At 34.2% G+C, this 23,644-nt stretch overlaps 1 protein-coding gene across 1 annotated transcript; it reads left to right on the top strand.

Moving 5' to 3' along the window:
* The first annotated feature begins 10,136 nt into the window (after positions 1 to 10,136).
* LOC143238926 (uncharacterized) lies at positions 10,137 to 21,889 on the top strand. The gene is made up of 7 exons (XM_076479573.1): positions 10,137 to 10,243; positions 10,448 to 10,633; positions 12,011 to 12,202; positions 15,819 to 15,928; positions 16,171 to 16,376; positions 19,913 to 20,030; positions 21,592 to 21,889. The coding sequence occupies exons 2-7, from the start codon at positions 10,492 to 10,494 to the stop codon at positions 21,766 to 21,768; spliced, it is 945 nt and encodes a 314-aa protein (XP_076335688.1). The 5' UTR covers positions 10,137 to 10,243; positions 10,448 to 10,491; the 3' UTR covers positions 21,769 to 21,889.
* The last annotated feature ends 1,755 nt before the right edge of the window (positions 21,890 to 23,644 follow it).

The raw sequence follows: 23,644 nt of genomic DNA, 5'->3' as shown, positions 1-23,644 counted from the left end.
GTGAGATTGGCAGTCACATTACACAGAGGCGTAGCTAGGGTTTTCAGCGCCCGGGGACAAAGTCAGTTTTCGCACCCCCTCGTGACAAAATGGAAGCCATAATTCCTAATTATGTAACATGAATTTGGTGCCTCCCACCCCCGATGCTTCGCCCGGGGACAGATGTACCTCTCCCCAGCTACGCCACTGACCTAACAACGGCCTCATGGCTGAATGTGCAAGGATATTTGGTTGACGTTGGATTCAAACCCGCTTTATAACTTTATATCCAAGGCCCCAACTCATTGATACACGACCCCAGCAACCCTTATAGAATTCATTATCATCAAAAGTAACTTCCTGTTCAATAATGAAAATTACCTACAAATAAATGGCTTAAGTATATGCAGTCCTATGTCACCAATTCTAGTCAACATTTTTATGAAACAAATTTAAACACAAGCAATCAATTCAGCCTTACACCCAACATATTGTTACAGGTATGTTGACGATACAATTGCTGGATTCACATCTACAGAACACACATGTTAACTCTATACACCATAACATTAAGTTCACATGTGAACAGGAAAGGCCTAACCAAATAGTATTTCTCAACCTCAAGATCACAAGAACTGATACACAATTCAAAACAGAAATTCACAGAAAAATCACCCATACTGGATTATACATTCCATGAGACTTAGCACATGAAACAAAACGAAAACTCAACATGTTAAGAAACCAAATAAACACAGACACAAAACTATGTTCAACCGATAACATTAACGATGAAATCAACAAAATAAAACCACACTTCATCAACAAATATCCTCCAAAAACCGTTGAAAGAATTATACGCACTCACCTAGATTAACAACAAACAAACGATAATAAATCCCAAGATACAACAAACTCCATAACCCTACACTAGTAAATACCATATATTCTCAACATTAGAGAAAAAATAACAAAATTTGGAAAATACTAATAACAAAACACAACATTCCAGTAAACATTAAATTTATTCAAAAAACAGGTACAAAACTGAAGTCCATACCATGTAAAAATTACACTGATAAACACAACACTAACAGTATTTATAAAATACTATGCAACAACTGCCACGACTTTTATATTGGAGAAACAAGTAGAAAAATGGCAACCAGATTCAAATGACACAAAAACACCTTCACACGTTTTTAAACACTACAAATCAAATAAACACAACATAACCATAGAAAACACCTAAATACCAAGCAGAGAAACAGATATAAACAAATGCAAAATCAAAGAAGCTCTACTTATACAGCAACTAAACCAGAAATAAACCAATATGAAAGAACACCTTTATACCTGTACTAATTAATAACTTAACATCGAACTGCATCGCCCCCTACAATCCCGTACCCGTTTATACTCTCCTCACTATGACGTACCGGACAACGTTCAGTTGCAAACTCTCTCTTTTAACATGAAGATGACCTAAGATGGTCGAAACGTTGTTCTGCATTTTAATTTAACTAAAGTTCTAATATCCATAGCAGCCGTTCTGATAGTGGGTTTCTCGTTATCATGAACTGTAATAACCAGTTATTTCCTTACCTTGTATTTTAAAGAAAGAAACAATAGATAAATAATGTAATACGAAGTATTGTATTGTTGGTACTTTATGAGTAAACCAAGATATCTTAAAATAATTGCTGTTTTACTTTTAGCAGCACTTTGTGGGAAGAAAGTAGGCCTACAGCGGTTTTCCTCGTATACAATTATAAAAACAGTTGCAGCAATCGAAAAATCACCTTCATAAGCGAGTTCAAGTGGGTAAATATTGAACATAGTTAAGATAATAAAGTTCCATTCATTTTTTTGGATCATTCGTTACTAAGCCTGTGTATATGAGATGAAAAAAGACCTCATGTATTAAAAATGAAAAAGTTAAAGTATAATTGTGTAGTTGAAAAACAAACTCCGTAAGAAAAACTTAACAGGCCTAACGCTGTATTAGAACTGTGTGTTAACAGTTAATACTAGAATAACCAGGTAGGCCTCACCAAAAGCAAATCCAGAATTGTAAGCTGAGGGAAGTGACATTTTTCTGGAGAAACAGAAATTACTTTCTTTGTGTATGCTACAGTTTAATGCTAATATAGTAGATATTCTTTTTCCTGGAGTACAGCTCAGTGTCACTGTCGTAATTACCCTTTTACCTGTAATAAAGACTCAGTACCACTGTCGAAGTTTGTCCATTTCTTAGATACAGCTCATCATTATCAAGACGCGTAAATAAAAATCTTATAAAAAATATCATAGTTGTGAAAAAAAAGCGTCCAAAAAAGGATTGGGCAAATATTCATTAATTAGTTACACAGATTGCATTTTTTTTTCAAGTTGAGGCATGTTGGTGGGCGAAACAAAATAAATGGCCTAGCGAACTAATAAATGAATACTGGTTGTAAATTTTTTTATCAATGTTATAAGTATAGATTCCGGTTTGTCTGACAATTTTGATTTCATTTTTCCAAACCGCACGCTCAATTCATTTTTTTTTTCTGACCACAACTTTTGCTATTACCAACAAACCACGGCAAATAAGAACGTAACACTCGATAATAACCAATATTAGCTTTAGGATTGCAGCTTTTTTTTTTTTTATTACCAGAACAGGCCTATACTTTTAAGAACCACAAGGTTATTTAAAATATATGGTGGTAGTTTTATTCTCTAAAACAGTTTTGATAACTTCCGTTACAGTAACGCTTTGGAATCTAGATTATCAGTTTTTGGCATCACTCGCATGCACTCGGTACAGACATATCAAGCACCATTATTTACACTAATTGCTGAAGCTAATATCATGTGATACTAAACGCTCTTCAATTAGAATAATTTCATAAAATTTAGCAACTTTTTACTTAAAAGTTGACAATGAATAATCAGTTATAACCGTCCACCCATAGGATTCTTTTGAAAACTTGAGCTAGAATCTGTTATTCTAGTCTACTTAGCCTAGTCAATATTTGTGTATTTGCAGGTGCTTTCACCCTACAGTTTTGTTTCTCTGAATCAGCAGTCTTTAATACGAATGACAAAAACTAAAAACAACCCACTTTTACTTTTGACGAAGCTGTAATAAAAATTTTATTACGACATAGCTCACGTAACTTTTACCATAGGTGTGGTAAACAATGTTGGTCAAAATTGAATGTTTTTTGCTGAGAAACTTTTTCACATGTGATTTATATTTAGACCCAATTTGATACCGACTTGTAAGTTGTAAAGATCTTTCAGTACACCAAATTAGAAAAAAAAATCCATATAAGTTAAGTACGTTTTTTATCAAATAAAGTTTCAGTACTTACTGAGCCACGGAATAGATTTCCTTGAAATTTGATATGTGAAGTAAGGGTCCACTGAAAATATGTGATAGCTTGGGTTACATCAGTAACGTCAAACAGCAAATATAAATCCATAATATTAACGCTTACAATCATGTCTTGCAATACCCTATGATAATATGATGACAAAGGAGTTATTTATGCTACTGTAGAAAATAAAATACATTTTTTTTTTCTGTTGAGAGTTATTTCTTAATTCTAGCTCTATGTTACTTCGATTTCTGCTTGTCTCTTGAATAGCTCAGCGGTAAGCTTCAGGTCAAATTTTTGTTCTATCACACTTTTAAACGTTTCACAGTAATTTATGGCCAGGTGGTTAAGGCACTCAACTCGTAATCCGAGGGTCGCGAGGTAGAATCCCGGTCGCACCAAACATGCTCGCCCTCCCAGCCATGAGGACGTTATAATATGACGGTCAATTCCACTATTCATTGGTAAACGAGTATCCCAAGAGTTAGCGGTGGGTGGTGATGACTAGCTGCCTTCTTTTCACATTACTGAAACAAGGCTCTAGTTTCACACTGCAAAATTAGGGACGGCTAGCACAGATAGCCCTCGTGTAGCTTTGCGCGAAATTCAAAACAAACAATCACAGTAATTTTGTGTATTATGGATGAAAACGCCAAAAAGACCAGTGAGAGCAATGAAATCAGCAGTTCTAATACAAGTAGTAAAAATCTTTAAATTGGGTCCGGTATGGCAAGGCGCTCGACTCGTAATATGAGGGTCGCGGGTTCGAATCCCAATCGCGCTAAGCATGCTCGCCCTTTCAGCTGTGGGGACGTTATAATGTTACGGTCAATCCCATTATTCGCTGGTAAAAGAGTAGCGGTGATGACTAGCTACTTTCTCTCTAGTCTTACACTACTAAATTAGGGACGGCTAGCGCAGATAACTCTTGTGTAGCTTTGCGCGAAATTAAGCAAATATATTAAATTGTGGGTGTATTTTTCTACGACTTATTCTTAAGTAGTAATTATAAATTTCAAATTATAGGCGTGTAAAAAATCTGCAATCCAGTATGAATTTCAAGTATTTGATGAAAAGAAATAAGTTAACAAGAAACACCTGAAATATCAAACGTGTATACAAAAGATAAAACGACAAGTCTCCTACCAAACTCTTAAAAGCTTTAACTTTTCTTCTAAGTTATTTTTCACGACTTTACTTCAGTAAAACTTGATAGTTTTTATTGTCTTTTTTAAAACGTGACAATATTTTTTCCAGTAAACCCAGTTGAACAAAGCAACACAAAATTTAATGATGATATAAATATTCAGCTACTAAATAATATAGAAAATATGTAGTAATACGTGTTTTTCTTACCAAGTTTTTCTCCACGAAGTTCTTCTCCAGATTAAGAATTACAAACAAGTTTAAGTACTGGGGAAGCCACAAATTTATCTGCCTACAGACGTTAAGCCTCATGCGACAGGACCATAAGTGTATCTTAGTAAATTGTAAAATTATGTTAACTAGTATTAAGAAAACTGAGAAGATACACTTTTCGCTTTACCTAGTGTAAAAGTTAAAGTTGTTAAATGTGTCTTGAACCCTGTAACATTCCTTCTTATTATAATGAAATAGGAATGTGTTGTGTTTCAGATATATAATCATGAGAACAAAATGTTGGATGTGAATGTAACCCTTACCCCTTTAACGTATTCTTTTCAGTATTTATAGTGTTAACTAGGGACAATGAGACATTTTAAAATTTCTTTTTTCAATTCATGTGATCAAACCAATAAGATATTAATGGAGACGTTGTCAGATGGTGAGTGACAAAGGAGTCCTCAAACAGTGGTAAATACCATTATTACAAGTCCTTATCAATAAGAAATGTTGGATATCTAGCTATTAACCAGCGCATAAAATAAGCCAAGCATAGACATACTTCTGAAACACGATTTCTCAGTATTAGGACTGAAGAAAGTCATACACTCAGTGCATCTTGTGAAAAGTAATGGCGTAAGTTCAGAATATATTCAGCTAAAACATTGGAAACGTTAGCACAAAAACAGAGAAATTGGTCATTTCATCTTCCACTTCAAAAGCAGGTTCTGAAAACAGAGGTCAGAGGCTTTGGTTATTGTAAAAGTAATGCGCACGCCCGTTCTCCTCTTGTAATGGTATTGGTGAGCTAATCCAAGAGATGTTTCCAGATTCTAAAGTAAGAATAAATTTTATGTTATCACGAACATCAAAAATACCATACTTCTTTTCACATGTTTTACATCCTTATTTTAAATGAAAAATTAGCAGAATAAACTTTGAACCTTCTACTTTGACAAAAGCACGACCACTCAAATCATGGTTTGTACAATTTTTTTCAGAACTCTTTTGATTAACTATACTTCTGTAGAAAACGTTATCATAAAAATTACTGAAACCTTTCAAGAACTTGAAGTTGTACTCTATAATTGAAAGATCCACTATGAACAAAGAAATCATGTGTTATATTGCAGAGACAATTGCGTCACTGCATTCCAGGTCTGGCATACAATTTTGTTCAACTTTTGAAGCTTACAATGTTTTTTAGAGGAGTTTAGTGGAATTTGGTGACATTACTGAGGGCCCAGTCAATGATGTATACTTCTTCACGAACAGTCTTTATAGAAAAGATCATTTTAAACTGTAATTAGAGTACATGAACATGGATATGTTCCAGTTCCTGAAGCATGGACTGACTTTCCCTTATTCCAATGTCGTTTCATCTTAAGGAGTTGTGAGAACTCCTGAAAAGGTACATCATAAATTTCCCACTGTTGACGATAACATTAAATATAAAGTTCACAACTAAAGGATTGAACAGAAGCTCACATACCACCAAGAAATATTAGTGGTTAACACTGGGTTTACTGAATCATTAAAACTAATATTTGATGAAGTTCTAACGCCAATGCAAACATTTAGACCACCGGTTTATTTCCTCCACGCATGTATGTTGGAACTGATTGCTAAGCTAAGAATGAAACAACTGAAAGAAACCAACGACATTGCTAAGGACAGAATCGGCACACTGGATGTGACAAAACATTAAGGAGTTGATAATGATGTAAAAATTCACCTAGTCAAACCTTATATATAGATCAAAAGTGACGTACAGAAAAAGACCAACTTGCCCCAAAAGAGGCAGTTTTTGTACTCACTACCAATAATCTGTGAAGGAATCTTACAGAGAGGAACATGCGCTCATTCTATGTAGCATCCTCCTGAAATGAGTAATTATTTAAATATGGAAAAGATTAAGCGTTTGACTGAGAAACTGTCTTGTCTCATTGTGCAATAAGCTATTCCTGTATCAGTTAGCAAACATCCTTTAGAATTGGATCAAAGGAAAATAGAATAGAGATATTCTATAAGAAGTTCTTTGCAATCGTTAGTTAATGGATAGAAAGCAAGTTCACCCTTCTATCAAATTTGGTGAAGTTTGCCCTTACTTTGGCCCATGGACCATGGCCAAATAAACAATAAAAGGAGTTTCAGCATCAGCAAAACACTTGTCACTCCTGAAAAGTTATAATTAATCTTGGAAACCATAATTGTCACCAGATTTAATCTTAAGATATGGAATAAAAAAAACATTTTCAAAGAAAAAGTTAACTGTAAGGCAAACGGAGAGCTGTATTCTCTATAAAGAAAAAAAATCAGATGTAAGAAATGAGAAATTGAAAGGTAGCAGGATGGAAATCATTTGAGACAAGTCCAAGTCAGGATGGCTACATCAGTAGAGGGAGTCAATAGCATAGACATAAGTACTGCTCATGAGCTCACCTGTGAATTACAGTGTAGAGCTACAGAAGTTATTGTTAAGCAAAATAGAAAATGAGGTAGTGACGAAACTAGAAAGTGTAGCGAATAAGATGAAAAATTAGAAAATTGACAATGTTATTCATGTTTTTAGTGTCTGGAAAGAAATGAAGATTAGACTTTATTTAAGCCAAGTAATATTTATTCCTTTATAGAAGCTATATTGTCATTCTTTAACCTTAGTTATGTTTTGTATGAAAACTAAGTGTTGATACTGGGAACTCAGCTTTGCAAATAGGAATGTACAAAATAATATACAGTTTTTGTTGTTGTTAAGCATAACGGACTATCTGTGTTGTGTCCATCAGTAAAGCACGACGGACTATCTGTGTTGTGTCCATCAGTATTGCATTACAAGCCTTCGTTGTTACATTTGAGACACTGTGTGTGTGTATGTGGGGTAATATAAAAGGTTTCAAGTTGATGTGGTACTATATGAAATGACAGTAAGTATATTAATAGGTTTGTTAATCTTATATATATTTAGATCTAAATTTTTACATCTCAGTTCTTGACATATTGTACTGAAAATGATGTTTATTGTAAAATACTGAATATTATCATAACAGTTTTCCAATATGAACAAAATTTTTTTCGTTTTATGCTAAATGATTTTGTGGTTTCATCATTTTGTCTTTTCTTTTTGAAACCTTTAAACTGAGCTGTTGTTGAGAAGGCTGAACGGAAGAACGAAATTGTTTGCAAACAAATATGTTTGTTTGTAAAGATTTGGCTATTTGATTTCTGAGCTTTCGGATGGCATGAGTAACAACCAACAACCCATTCACGTGACCTTTCTTACATTCAACCAAAACATATTGCAAACATAGAGTGGAGGTCATTTTCCTTTGGCCAAAGTTTGAACTGTCGAACTGCTACGATGTATACGTCGAACTTTGACATCATTCGAAGGTCGGTTGTAAACACGTTATTTAAGAGATTCGGAGACGCTTATATGTCACATGGGAACCTGCTCTCCGGTACTATTGTTCCAGGCAGACGAGAAACCAGAGAGAAAGATGCGACTCGTTCTGGTCATTCCTGTTCTTCTAACATTGTGTCTTCAGTCAAACGCAGGTACAAATATAACTGTTTTGTCTCTTTTCTTTATAGAAACTACTTTGTAACCCTTAACGTTTTCAACTGATGAATCTCTCGTTCATACAGCTAACCTTGTTAACTTTTTAATCAATTAAATTTATAAATCTTACTCATTAAACATCTCGGGACGCATTTTGTTGTTATTTGTAAAAATTTCACAGGAGTTTATGTAGATATGTGTGTATTTTTGGAATCATACTGTAATTTGCTTAAGTAATTTATGAACTGAATTTATACGTCTTTATATTACAATAAACAACTTTCCAAAGAGTTCATTAAGTCATAAATTATGATATGTTTAAGAAGTAGTGTATTATCTGGTTACATATTGTCTTCTTCCACTTTCCTTCAGGAGTTATGGTTTCAAGATGGATGACATAAAGTCGATTACAGATCTACTGGTTCTTTTCCCTTCTGTTTTTCGAACGTTTACTTCTTAGTAATAGTTTTCTGATATAATCTTCATGAAACATCTTCACAATCCTTTAGATTTGCTACCTTTTATTAGCAAAATTCATATCGATTCAAAACTTAGAAAAAGGTATATTTAAATAAATTTAGGCTTAATAAATAAAGTTAACAAAAGTTTACGATTTCTATTTATATGCAAATTTAATTTTGGTTTCTAATTAATATAAGAAACTCCCTGTTTATATATATATATTTATGTATTTAAGAATATTGAGGACTATTCTTATTTGACGAAAATAGATAAAGTGTGTTAAAAATGAGCACGTCAAAGTTGCGTATTATATCGGTTAATTTTTTACATAAAATGTTTTACTTTAAATATGAATTACTAACGTTCTTTTTCAAATGTTTAAAATTCGCCTACTTGTAAGTTAGTTTATGAAGTTTTAATTTAAAGAAAGACGTGAATGATTGCTAGTTTTCTAAAATTAGGAGCACATTATACCCAAACAATGCTATACTATTCAATGAAATTGTCAGTTACTAGAGTTGTTATTAATAAATCTACGCTGTAACGACTGGATCCAACACCGCCATCACTCAGTGACATGTGTGTGTTTTTCTTATAACAAAGCCACATCAAGCTATCTACTGAGTCCACCGAGAGGAATCGAACCGCTGATTTTAGCATTGTAAATCCAATGACTTATCGCTGTCCCAGCAGGAGACCTCAATGACATATCTGATTTGCTGTGTTTCTGCTACCATAAAAAGAGTTATGTATAATGTCTGAGTCACTTTAATAAGGCTCGGCATGGCCAGTTGGGTTGAGGCGTTCGACTCGTAATCTGAGGGTCGCAGGTTCGAATCCCTATCGCACCAAACATGCTCGCTGTTCCAGCCTTGGGGTATTATAATGTGACAGTCAATCTCACTATTTTTTGGTAAAAGAGTAGCCCAAGAGTTGGCCTTCCCTCTAGTTTTACACTGTTAAATTAGGGACGGCTAGCGCAGATAGCCCTCGAGTAGCTTTGCGCGAAATTAAAAAACAAAACAAAATCAAGAGAAAATAAAATTAAAAAGTGTAATAAATATTCATATTTCTCGCTTATAAAGTTCATACATCATGGTGTATTGTAGTTTGCAAAGTGCATAATTCTTCATGTCCTAGGCACATTTTACTGACGTCAGAACAGTATAAATTTCAGCGTTAAGCGTCCCTTATGTGACGTCATTTTAATTTCTACTGACTGACTGACAGACAACACACAGATAAATTGTTGATCTTCATGACCACGATTACTATGAATATAAACAAATTTATTTATTTGCTTTCAATGGTCCACGAGCTCGTGGAGGATACAAAAGTTAACGTCAAAGTAACTTTCAAAGATTAGAATGTAAGTTTTATTTCATTGGAAATAACAGTCAATGAATCATATGTCCAGTACAGTCTGAAGTCAGAAGAATTAGTTGATCAGTAGTGTGAGTGATTACATCAGACAATCCCTCAGGTAACCTTCAGCGCCCTTTCAGAGAAAAACGTAAGATTTATTATATGAATTTCTTTCATAGATCACCTCGAAAAGTTGCTAATAGGCCTAACACTATAAGTTATTGAACAAAGATGAACATTTAACAGTGTTCATTAAAAACTTCTCGCAATGTTATAATATACTGCATTTTAAAGTAGGCCTATTTGTGCTACCAGTTGATTAACAGGATTGTTTTTTTCTTCTATTTAACAGAGGGAGAAAATTTGGCCAATGAAATAGAAATTCTAAAAAAGAACATGACGTCATTAATAAAGGTATTTGATAAGTTCCGTCATGCGGTAACGGAAAACCTGGAACACCTTCATAACCACGAAAGAGAAATGCACGGAACCTTACATAAGATTATGTATGATCACCAACGTTTCAGGATGCCTCATGGTAAGTTAAGTTGTACTGTAAACACCAAGCTAAGAACTACAGGGATACATATATATTAGAAAATATATTATAAAAGGATAAAGTGACAACTATCATGTGTGAGAGAGACAACAGCACTCGTTGTATAGTCTAGTACATATTTCTATAAACAACGTTCACTTTAACGGAAAATAAAATACTGGATTTCCTAAGAATCTAAGCAAATGCTTTGACATTTTTGTGGTGAAATATTTTAAAGATTGTACGAAATATACTTTAGAACCTTCAACTGATGCTAGCGTCCATTTTGAAATTTCATAATCTTCCTGAGTTAACCAATGGTGATCAACTTTTGAGGAAAACTGCAAGTGAAATAATTCTGATGAGTTGCTCGCCTCTCAATCGAAGGTTGGAATTCTTATAACTGAATATGCCCTATCAGCCGTGGAAGCGTTATAATATGACGACCCGTCTCATATTTTACCCTATTCGTTGGTAAAAAAAGACTTGACAAAGATTTGCAAGGGGTAACGATGACTAGTTGCATTTCCTCTCAACTAACACCGCTAAAGTAAGGTCGGCAAGTTCAGATATCTCTCGTGTGACTTTCCGAGAAGTTCAAAGTAAACTAAATAATCCTGCAAATCAGTTACTTAAACACAGAATTACAGGTGAAGTTTTGTAAATAAGCTACTTTCTAAACTTCTTACCTTAATAAAAGAGATTAAAAATATAACGAAATCATTTGCAGGTTGATAAATGACAGTTTATTTTTTATTTTTTACTTTCTTGCCTCTAACGGAAAATAGACAACACTTCCAGAACGTTCGAGATTTATAAAACCTTCCATCTTCTAAGTTCGAAATTCCAGAGGGTATTTGTTTGTTGGTTTGCAGTTAAGTGTAAAACTACACAATGGACTATCGGTTCGCTTCTCTCCATGTGTATCGAAACCCGATTTATAGCAGTACAAGTTCTCGGACATACCGTTGGGAGCTTCAGAGACCTATAATAAGTTCTTTTAAAATTCGCTTATAATTTTACTTGTGTGTGTGCGCGCGCAGTAAAGAAAAAAAAAAAACACATAAAAATACTAAAATAATTAGAATATCATTTAAAAAAGCCTTAAATGAACGTTTGTTATCTATGGTTAAAGTGGGTTTAATGGTCTTTTTTAAATTTGTATTCTATGAAAACCTTTGAACCAGTTTTATTGGGTGGATTCTCAAGACGGCTGGTATGGGTTTTTAAGCTTTTTTAAAAAAATAAAGTACAGAACAACGTATCGAATTTCTTAGGTCATCTTCAGATTAACAAAGAATTTTATTATTCAGTAAATTTGTGCTCTTTGAAAATATTTGAATCAGTTTTATTGGGTATTATTATTCAATAACTAAGGTGAAATGGAACACCATGACCACCACTCAAAGCACTCACACCATAGTGGCAAAAACCATCACGAAGATTCGCACGAGGAAGAAACTGAAACAGATAGTTACCATGACCACCATCATAGCCACAATCACCTTGAGCATGACCATACGAACTCTTTTGCTTTCAATGGTCCACGAGCTCATACAGGACACAGAGGTAAATTGCAAAGTCATTTCCAGAGACTGGAGTGTAAGTTTTATTGTATTGTAAATGACAGTCAATGAACACAATGTTCACTATAGTCTGAAGTTAAAAGCAACAAAAACTTTGTGTTTGATGTAGACTTAGTTTAAAGAGTTCGAGATATTTTCTTCTAAAAAATAAATAAATAACTGGTAACATGATGTATTAACAGTTCAATTATAACGTTAATTTATTGATATTTAAATTCTATAAGTGAAATAGTCTTTCTAAGATATATCAAATATCTTCATTAAACCCATGATCTCTCCACTCCTTAAGTGGAATTGTGTTAAGGATATTGAAGAATTTAACTTAGAATAATGAACTTAAAGTAGATAAATCTGTGTTAGCTATGATTTGTATAATTATTCTGAATGTGTTTTATTTTTATTCTTAGTTACTGGTGAGGAGTAGAAATTGGATATTTGTTGAAAACTTTGAATTTTTATATTATTTGAGTTTATGGTTTATTCTAATTCTTTCAACGTCTCTAAGCCTTCACAATAGAATAATTTGTGGCAGGGCTTTGTAATAAAGCCTTTGTTTTTGTGAGGTAAAAACAACGTAGATTTTTTTTACTGTAACAATTTTAAGGAACTTTAGCTTTAAGACAACTCCTTTTGTATTCCATGACAAGAATTTTTGCATCATACTAGAGCATGAAGTATGCATTGTTCTCAGTGTTAAAAATCTTTAAGACACTTATAAATGTTCCACGTCTGTGCCTAAAGGCTGTCTTATACTGTTAATTCTTTACAAGGGACAGTTCTAGAAACTCACTACTGTTTGGAGTCTAATTTTGAAGCCCCTGTGTATTGTAATGTTTTCAACACTGTGTAGCACATGTTTAGGGAAACAACTCAGCGGAAACAGAAAGTAATTTACATCTGAATTTTCACTGGTTAACACTGAATAAATATGTACATTTCTTGCAAATTTAACTAGAAATTTGAGGGGTCTATGATGACCGCTAGAGGGCGTGACTTCCTTTGTCCCACCGCTAGCGCAATCTCTTTTGTTCGTTAAGGTTTTTAGCTCAGTTTGGACGAACTATTTACGCCAATGCAATCGTTAATTTTTACTTTGATTTTATATTTTTACTCTTTTAGTTGACCCCTGATGGCTCAAGTTATAACTATCGAAGCCTGTTGTCTCGCCATGCGCTTAACAGCAAACAAACAAATAAGACCATTTTTGGGTAATTTTGATTGTTAGTTCGTAAGATTATTAAAATTCTTCATCTGTTGTCTTATTCCTTTCTCGTACTGTATTTGTATTTAAACATAAGAATACAGTAAGAATGAAAAGGTTTTATTATAAACGAAGATTTATATCTAACATACTTGTACGCGATAAAGAATTTTCAATATCTAATTAGAATTGAAAAACGCTTGGTGGGTGGTGATGAATAGCTGCTTTTCCTCTAGTCTTACACTGCTAAATTAGGGGCGGATAGTGCAGATAACCCTCGTGTAGTTTTGCGCGAAATAAAAAACCCCAAAAGAAAACAGAATTGAAAATTTCAATAAATTATTACTGTTCAGCCCTAGCCATGAGTTAAGTTTGACTTGTTGAGAAGCATAAGGGGGAAAAATACTACGAGACTTAAATGAATGAATTATTTAAATTTAAATAACATTAATATAAAGATCCATTAGCTAGCGTATCGTGTTACGGAAAAAGGGTCCAGGGTCGAGACATGTTGCTATCGAATATGTTTGGGTGTGTTATGAAAGTTAGAGTAAAATCTGTTATTTGGTTCAAAGAGTCAGACATAACCTTGGTAGCAACAACTGCTGCTGGTTTTCGTCCTGGTTGTAGTTAGATGATAAACGAAAACGCAAGAACTCTAAACCTCCCTGACTTGGTAGTTTTGTCAAAAGGTGTGTTTCAAGTTGAAAATTCCAATTTCAGCTATTAAAAAACTTTAATTATTGGGTTGTGAAAATTTCACTTTGGTAGATAAAAGAATGACATTTCTTTAAGTGACTTTCGGTATTTTGAACGTTCCATTTTAAAATTATGCGGCAAAATAGGAGGGATCTACAAATGTATAATTTCCAGAATTTCACGATTATGCTTTGTTTTATTTCAGTCGACTAATGCCCTTTTTCATTCATTCAACAATTTGGTCGGTGATTGCGACTGTAAACAAACAAGCGACATCTAACGTGGCTTTCGTAAATTATACAAGATACCTTGTTTGATCAGTTTTAATCTAGGTTTACTTTTCCCATTAATTTTCACTTGGCTCATGTTCATTTAAATTCGTTATAAATAATTATACCTCCAACTAGTTTGAGGATAGGGGACGTAATTACTGTAAAATTATTTTAGAACGAGGGTGCTTCCTTTTAACTCTTCTCTTTCAGTTTATTGTTGTTGTTTTGAATTAAGCACAAAGCTACACAAAGGGTTATATGTGCTCTGCCCACCACGGATATCGAAACCCAGTTTTTAGCGTTGTAATTCTCTTTCAGTTAAATATTTTAATATATTTTAACTTTCGTACCAGAGAGCCAAAATATATTAACCATAAAATTATCCATGAGGTTTGACGTTTAAACACATTATTCTTTACTCTTTATTCACTAGATTGTTGTGGGCTTATAATACTGTTATCACAGAATCCATTATAAAATATGTTTGTTTGTTTTTCGAATTTCGCGCAAAGCTACAGCAGGGCTATCTGCGCTAGCTCTCCCTAATTTAGCAGTGTAAGACCAGAGAGAAGGCAGCTAGTCATCACCACCAATCGCCAACTCTTGAGCTACTCTTTTACCAACGAATAGTGGGATTGACTGTAACATTATAACACCCCCACGGCTGAAAGGGCGAGCATGTTTGGTGCGACGGGGATTCGAACCCGCGGCCCTCAGATTACGATTCGAACGCCTTAACCCACCTGGCCATGCTGGGCCAGCTAAGAATTACTCATAAAGATTATAATTAGTAGAATTTCTATGAGTTTTTCAGTATAAAAACATCATGTTGTATTATTAACTATAAGGTCATACTTTCCCAAGGTGACTTGCGCTATACACGTCTCTGTTGGTCAATTCCATTCAACTTCCAGAAGGGAAGTTGTTCCTCTGGACATCATCTGACCAGCCAGTGAAAAAAATTTGCTGTCTATATTTACTGTATGTATAATCTTGCAGAAACCTTTTCTGCGAGAAAAGAAAGATGACACAAAACAATAGGTAGCTAGAATGAAAGGAACTTTACAACTTTCTTGATCAATATGTAATGTAAAAAAAACACAAGAATAAATGAAACGTCTTGAAAATTGAAAATGAACACAAGGGGTAACAAGCACATGATATGCTCATATACCACACAGCCATACTATGATATATAAAGCGTTTATTACTCCTGTACAATAAAACAATTAGTGAAATCGTTTTCCTAAAACATGAACCGAAGAAATCCAACTTGAACAGACTCTATCGAGTGTACTCCGGATTTGAACTTGACGAATTAAACGAAAGTAGGTATATGATAAAAGACATTTTTTTAACTCTTTCAAAATGTTACAATTAACGATATGAACTGTAATCGATTTTCACTTTTTATAACTTGTTTTCAGTCTTCTATGGAAATGAATATGAACACGCCATCTGCCGGATGATGCCGAATCGAGCCATTTCCAAAGAAAACCAACAGGATGTACATGGAAACATTATTCTGTGGCAACATGTATGTTTGGGATTTATCACTGATTTCTGAGTAAAGAAAAAAAAAACGGAACGTAGTTAGCAAAGAAAATCACGCAATCTACTTGTATTGATTAGATCTAAGAAGTTCGAATTGCCAAGGTAACAATAATCCAACCAGTAGTACAAAACAATAATATATGTCATATTCATTTACATGTATAGAATATCACGGTTATATTTTTTAACAGTGGCTAATATTTGATAAATTCTGAAACTCAACAGAAAAATGATGACACACTCCATATACACGTACGAGTTCATGGATTCAACGTCTCTCGACACGAGGATGGGCATCACCCTGGTTCGAGTTCCCACCAGCACGGGTTCCACGTGCACACAAGAGGTGACCTGAGCGACGGCTGCCAGTCGACAGGCCCAATTTTTAACCCAACAGACGGTCACCATAACGGTTCCAGCTCTCCAGTAAGGTAGGTCGACCTGCAATTGGCTATATATGGTATGCTCACTGCAAGGATCTAATTCTGAATTTTAGTATTTTAACTAAAGCGACATATCAAACAAGATGTGGGTTTGAAACATGCTTTCCCGAAAAACGTTTTAAACCATGCGAACTAGCTGGTTCTGAAAGCCCACTCTTAAAAAGTGGGGTGGTTGGCTTCTCTCCCACTTGTGTTAAATCAAACGTTTTTGTTATATTATACCACAATAAGGCTGAGAGAAAGTTATAACATAGTTTTCTATATTGAGATTCTATACTGTTATTTAAAATGTTCTGTACATTACTTAATAATAAAAACAATTTGAGGCGGAAGAACACGAAAATTGGTATTTACGAAACACAAGACACGCAGTTTTTAACAAATTACATCAAGATGCTTGCTGTTAATAAACAAGAGCGCAAAATATCCTTACCGATATTTAACCATTCTTGTAAAAGTGCTGATAGTAACGTCTAATCCCATGCGAAAGAAACAGATAAGAATAATTCTATTTACAAGTTTATCGCATAAAATTAAGTTTACATACAGGTTGTCTAACCCTAATCAGGTACTAATCTTAAACCCAAAGATTGCAACCTTCAGCTAGACACTACGAAAAGGGTTATTACAAGGTCTTACACCTACGGCTTTAAATGACAAGGTGGTTATGGTGCTCTACGCACAACCTGCAAGTAGTCACTGGTTCGAATCCTCATGGGGTGTTATAATGTGACGGTCAATCTCACTATTCGTTGGTAAAATATTAGCCCAAGAGTTGGCAGAAGGTGGTGATGACTAGCTTCCTTCCTTCTACTCTTTCACTGTTAAATGTAGCTCGTGTGGTTTTCATAACAAACAAATCCTGTGGGAATAAACACTTTATGAAAACAATATCGTCTTGCGTCTTAACTTTTTAAAAGCACCCTCAGCCAAGAAGTTAACACCAAGAGTCCTATATTTAGTTGTTAGGTTGTTGGGCTGAGCTACGGAAAGTCCAAATTTCAAATTTGTGGTATTTCATCGAACAAGCTTCGCCCTTTCATTTGCGAGCGCGTTATAGATATAGCAAACAGTCTCGCTGTTAGGTTAAGAATAACCATGTAGGTGTCAGGTGCCGATTACTATTTATCCTTCTTGTGGTTATCAGATCTAAATAACGATTAATGTCAGTAACTTGGGGGATCTCGTATCTCTCCTTTTAGACCGTTAGGATCTCTTACTTTTTATTCTAATTTATGTGCAGCATAGGGTGTCTTTAAGGCTGTAAATACTAAAACAGCTATTTATAATTACTTCCCTGTTGAAAGCGCCTCTGTTTAATTATTTAAAGCAAGAACTGAACCCTGAATGTCTAAACTTTATAAGTTCTCAAGCTTATCGTTGAGGTGCTAATGGCATAAGGGTTTATTTGTTTTGTTTTTTGAATTTCGCACAAAGCTACTCGAGGGCTATCTGTGCTAGCCGTCCCTAATTTAGCAGTCTAAGACTAGTCATCGCCACCCACCGCCAACTCTTAGGCCACTCTTTTTACCAACGAATAGTGGGATTGACCGTAACATTATAACGCCCCCACGGCTGAAAGGGCGAGCATGTTTGGCGCGACGGGGATTATGAGTCGCACGCCTTAACACAGGCCATGCATAAGGGATATGCTTAATTAATGCTTATGTTATCGGTTTGTTTGTTTGTTCTTAAATTTCGCACAATGCTGCACGAGGGCTATCTGCTCTATCCGTCCTTAATCTAGCAGTATAAGGCTAGGGAGAAGGCAGCTATTCATCCCCTCGAATAGTGAGATTGACTGTAAGATTATAACGTCCCCACGACTGAAAGGGCGAGCTCTTTGGAGCGACGGGGATTCGAACCCACGACCTTTGGGTTACGAGTCAAGCGCCTTAACCATCTGGCCAAGCCGGGGCCTTATGTTACCAGAGCGTCTTGTTTCCTTGAAATTAAAGTTTTACTTCCTTCAATCACATCTGCTGTGTCAAGATTATCTAATTTCTTCTCTAATCCTTATGATTTAAACATTTCAGCAACATGTTCTGTATCCAAGTTGTAATTACAAAAAATATGTTAATATTTTCTCAAATTATATATTATTTACAGTCGGGCGTTATTCATTTCTTCAGATGACAACAAATATCTTTGATGTCTCCTAGTGATGCTAATATAGTAATGTGTTGTCCCGAATGTTGCGTACACGTTTTCAGCGTGTTGTATGCTTGTTTAGAGACGCTGTTTTAACATTGCTTCACCGTAACTTTCAATATATTTTCTCTCAGTGTCCCAGCAGTACGTCTGCGTACTTAAACCCTAGAAGTTAGGTTTCGATACTTGTAATAGGCAAAGTACGGATAACCCATTTTATAGCTTTGTGTTTAACAACACCTATGGACTGATGTGCCATCTGCCTAAGTTTTGGAAACGACATAGTTTCAGACTCTGTACTCAGTTCTTTGACCTAGACAACGAAACGTAGTCTCCAGAACTAGGCATAAGGCACAAGTAGTCTATATGCTGCCTAAAACGGATTATGGCTCTGTTACTAGACAGTCATTTAAATGTTATGTTATTTAGAAAATGTACAAAAAAAATGTAATTTTGTCATTATTCCACTACTAGTTATTTGATATTTAGCATTTTTGAAAACTTCAATAGGCCAAATGTTGAATAATTTCAGATTTGAAGGCGAATGTTTTGTGCGTTTTTTTATTACAAATAATCGATGTAATTGATTTACAATGTTCAGTTGATGTAGGGGTTAAATCAAGGTGAAACAGTTCGAAACAGCGTTTCGTCTCTTGAAGATTCAAGCTATTAGTGTTTCTGGTCTTTTGATTGGAAGGTCCAGGTGGGATCAGAAAAACAAGTTACTGTTTGTTTTTCTTCAAAATTCCAATTTTAAGTACTAAGTGGAGGTCGAGAGAGATTTCCAAAACGAACGGTTTAATTTAAAATCATTTAATCAAGAAACAAGAAATACATTGTTTTTCGCCAATAACTATTTATTTAAAATCTGCGGACGTAACCCTAAAACTCAGACTTCGATTCCCACGATGAGAAGAGCACATATAGCTCACTGTTTAGTTCTGCATTTAAAAAGAAACAAAACTGCCACGTGCGGGGTAGCCTAAGAGTTGGCGGCGGGTGGTGATGACTAGCTGCCTTCTTTCTAGTCTTACACTGCTAAATTAGAGACGGCTAGCGAAGATAGCTCTCATGTATCTTTGTGCGAAATTCAAAAACACACAATAAGCAACTATGATTTCGTGTTGCAGTAGAAATACGAGTAACGTAACTGTTTGCACTTTTGTATTGGCAGAAATGCAAGAGATTTAGGTAAATACGATAAATTTGGTCGATAGATGTCGCCTAAAATTAACCAATATGGTTTCTTGTTACAGATTTACAAGAAAGATAATTTCCTATTTTCTTCTCAGTGACAGATATTTTAGAAACTTCAACATTTACTATAATCATGAATAAGGGAGTTAAATAAATGTAATTTTATTTTATTGTAGACATGTGGAAGGTTTGGGCAATATCGCATGCGACAAATTTGGCGTGACTAACACGATCTTTACAAATTCAGTCTTTTCTCTCACTGGACCCGACTCCATCGTTGGTAAAGCCTTGGTGGTAAGTTTAAAAATTATATTAAATATTGAATTCGAAAACATAATTGTTCATTCACTGACTCCTTATTAGGAATTTAGTCGGTATAAAGTTATATATATAATTGTATATATATAATTACCAAAACATTAGAGTTTGGTTTATAAAATTTGGGTATAAAGTTATATATATATACAATTACCAAAACATTAGTTTGGTTTATAAATTTTAAAAGTTTCAAACCTTAATTTATTTATACTGGAGTGGAGAAATTAAAGAAAAAAATAAAATGATCATGTCAGGTACTGTATTACATGTTTGTAAACTAATTGGAATAGAAGCCTAAATAGGCTTAATGCAGAGGCAGATCCAGGATTTTCGATTAGAAGGTGTTTGGGACTATTTAAAAAATGCTCACTGTAACCACACTCTCACCTAGAACATTTTGTGTAGAAAAACACTGACTTATGAAACTTTTCTGATACGTTTGATATCTGTAAACTTTTATAACTACTTACAAACTAAAACACGCTACAGATATAATTTTTATAGTCATCTGCTTGTGATACAATTTTTTTTTTAATATGAGGAACATAGAATAGAATATTCGGAATGCAAATTTACTTAAAAGTAACAAAGCAACGAATGTTAGGTGTCGTTTGTTCATTATAAATAGAAAGATTGATTGAAGATAAAGGCGCAACCCCTTTGAATCCTGCACTTAATTGGCAACTAAATAATGTTCATATTTTTATTTTACATTTAATATTGTTTTATAACCAGGTTCAGCTAAAATGTATGGAAACGAAAGTGTGAGTCGTTCTTGATCTTTCTTATGAATATTATTTGTATATTACATCTGATGTAGACAGGGGAGCTCGGGTCTAAAATATGGCGGTTTGAAACCATAACTGCACCTGAATTGAACAATGTTTCAAGCAACATTTTTTACTTATTAAAAATAATGTCATATTTAGCCTATGTAACAATACCTAATTTATTTATTTCTTCATTAATATTTACTGCAGGCTAGATTTACTTGCAGGCCTAACTCCACAAACAATTTTTCAACAGAAACTCTGAAACTGATGAACACCTAACTTCTACATTTGCTTGTAGAATTTTATCTCTAATTCATGTACAAGAAACAGGCTGACAAACTCACTGACTGTCTGAGTTACAGGTGCACTAACACTCACTGTCTAACTCACTCACTTGCACTTCACTGATTCATTATTGCTTACTCATAATTTCAGCATAACTCACTCAATCGATTTTGTATTGTATTAGGAAACTTCAAGATTCTTACAAAGATAATTCTTACAAATCTTAATGAAATTCTTAAATTGAGCCTCACCGTGACGTAATGACATGCAAACAAATATCTAAATTAAAATGAAAAAATAGAACTCACAACGGTATTCAAATAAATATAGTTTTGGACTATAACATACCTTTGAAAGAAGCATACATTGCTTGTATGATTATAGATTATTAATATATTGTTTCAAAATTGCAAGATTAATTAATAAACATTTTTATTTAAATTACTTAACGCATTAACACCATGTTTGTGTGTTGACAGATTCACGCTGATCCACATGACTTTGAGAACAACCCCGATAACCCAGAAGGTATTATGAATGGTAACTCTGGGTCTCGTATCGCGTGTTGCATCATAAAGAAGTTACAGCAGCATCCTGTAAGCGTCACACATGCGCAGTTTACATTTAGAGCTCATGGTCATCACGATCACCATTAAGACCTATTGAAAATGCTTTATTTTGTAGATCTTGTTTGAGATTAAATCGTCATATTGAAGAATGTGAAACTTGAACATTTTTAAAATGGTATTGTAGGAAAGAAAATAAATAATTCATTTTGATCAAGTAATGTGTTTATTATTTATTACGTTACATTTTATTGTTTATTAAATTACGGATATGTTCAGATTATTCTTAAGCTTTTGTAATTCAACATTTTGCAAAAAAAAATTCGTATAAGTTTATTATTCTCTGGGTACATGTTATATGCGTTGGATAAAGTTAAAGTTTGTTTTAAACGTTTGGTATAATAAAATATCAAAGTTGACAGACTGTTTATAAACAATACCGAATAGTAATTTGAAACAGCAAGAAAAGCTTAGAAACACACAGTCGTAACTTTACCAGAAGTTGTAAGAAAATACCAAAATCTATATATCTGTAGAATACTCACATGAATTCTGACTGACCTCGGTTTACAAAATGTCTACAGAGATAAGGTTGAGTACGTTATATTAAAACGATTTTGGAGCCTCTTTAAATCGTTATGGTCATTGTTGCCACATCCAATCATACTCTATCTGAAGATCAAGCATCTGCGGAATATCCCTGTAACGTAGTTTCCACTACAGAAGGCTCCGTTTTAAAGTTTTCGTATTCAAAGCACACACCCTCTTTCCTGTAACTTTCCATAAGCCTTCTAGTATATGAAGACGAGGTTTCTTCCCAGTATCTTTTTGACGTTTCATTCGCAGAGGAATCCATAGGCGCCTTGAAGGATGTGACTTCGTGACAAATAGCGTGATTATCCATTTAATTACCTCGCTGCTTTAGGAATCTGAAAGCTAAACGGATATGTCGTAAAAGCAATTTGTGTGCGCGTGACTTCTTTCAACTTTCGAACAGAGATCCTTTCTGATAATGTTATATACCTCTTGCTAACTGGGGCACGTGAACGACTTTTGTAGTGACAAATCAATGGATTATTGTGCTTGTGGATTCTCACCTGTTACAAGACCCAGCACTTTGCTTACAACGATTAGGATACAACTCCTTCCGGAGTCCTGTGCCACAGCCAGATCCATATTACTTTGTTTTCCCATTTTTACTGACATCATACCATCTTAACAGAGCCAAACATTGTCAAAATGTAGTTCTGATACATTTCGTTCCGTTACGATTGTATATTGACTGTGTGATTTCTGTGGGTTTTGCATATTTATTTATTCAAATCGTTTTAATATGATATACTCGAACCTGTACTGGACATTCCCATTATCGTTAAAAACAAATATTTCATATAAAAGTGGATGAGAAAAACTATCCCTCCAATTTTGAACGTTTTTGATAACGTTTTAAATTCGTCCTAGCTCAACACGTATTGCCATGTGGTAAAAGCAAGATAAAATATGAAGTTACATCTCTGAGCTAAATCCAAGAGTAACAATTCATATAATTGAAATTTATGTTTCTTTAAGTTGATTTACTTTGATTTACGTATAAGAAAATTCCCCTAATTTTTATATTTAATTTGAAAACAAAGTCAGTGCATATTACTGAGGAAATTTAAAGTTAATCATAAAAGGGAAAATAATAGTATTTTGTTGGTTTTAGCTCAGCACCAAGCTGTACATTGTGCCCACCACATGTATCGAAACCCGATTCTTAGCGTTATAAGTCCGCAGGGTTAACATTGTGTCACTGAGGGGCACATATGAATGAAAAAAGTCGAAAAATATTTTCGAAGATATTTTTATAGCTACGTTTACACACTTACAAACAAATATATGTACCTTTATCTTCCTCGGTTGTACAAACCAATAGGCAAAGAGACAGACACTCAAGTTTATTTGAAAAAATAATCGCTGGCACTCG

This window comes from Tachypleus tridentatus, chromosome 13 (genome assembly GCF_004210375.1).
Source record: "Tachypleus tridentatus isolate NWPU-2018 chromosome 13, ASM421037v1, whole genome shotgun sequence".
In the NCBI taxonomy this organism is placed as follows: domain Eukaryota; kingdom Metazoa; phylum Arthropoda; class Merostomata; order Xiphosura; family Limulidae; genus Tachypleus; species Tachypleus tridentatus.
Note: the sequence above shows the minus strand (reverse complement) of the source record. Positions and strands in the feature narration are given on the sequence as shown.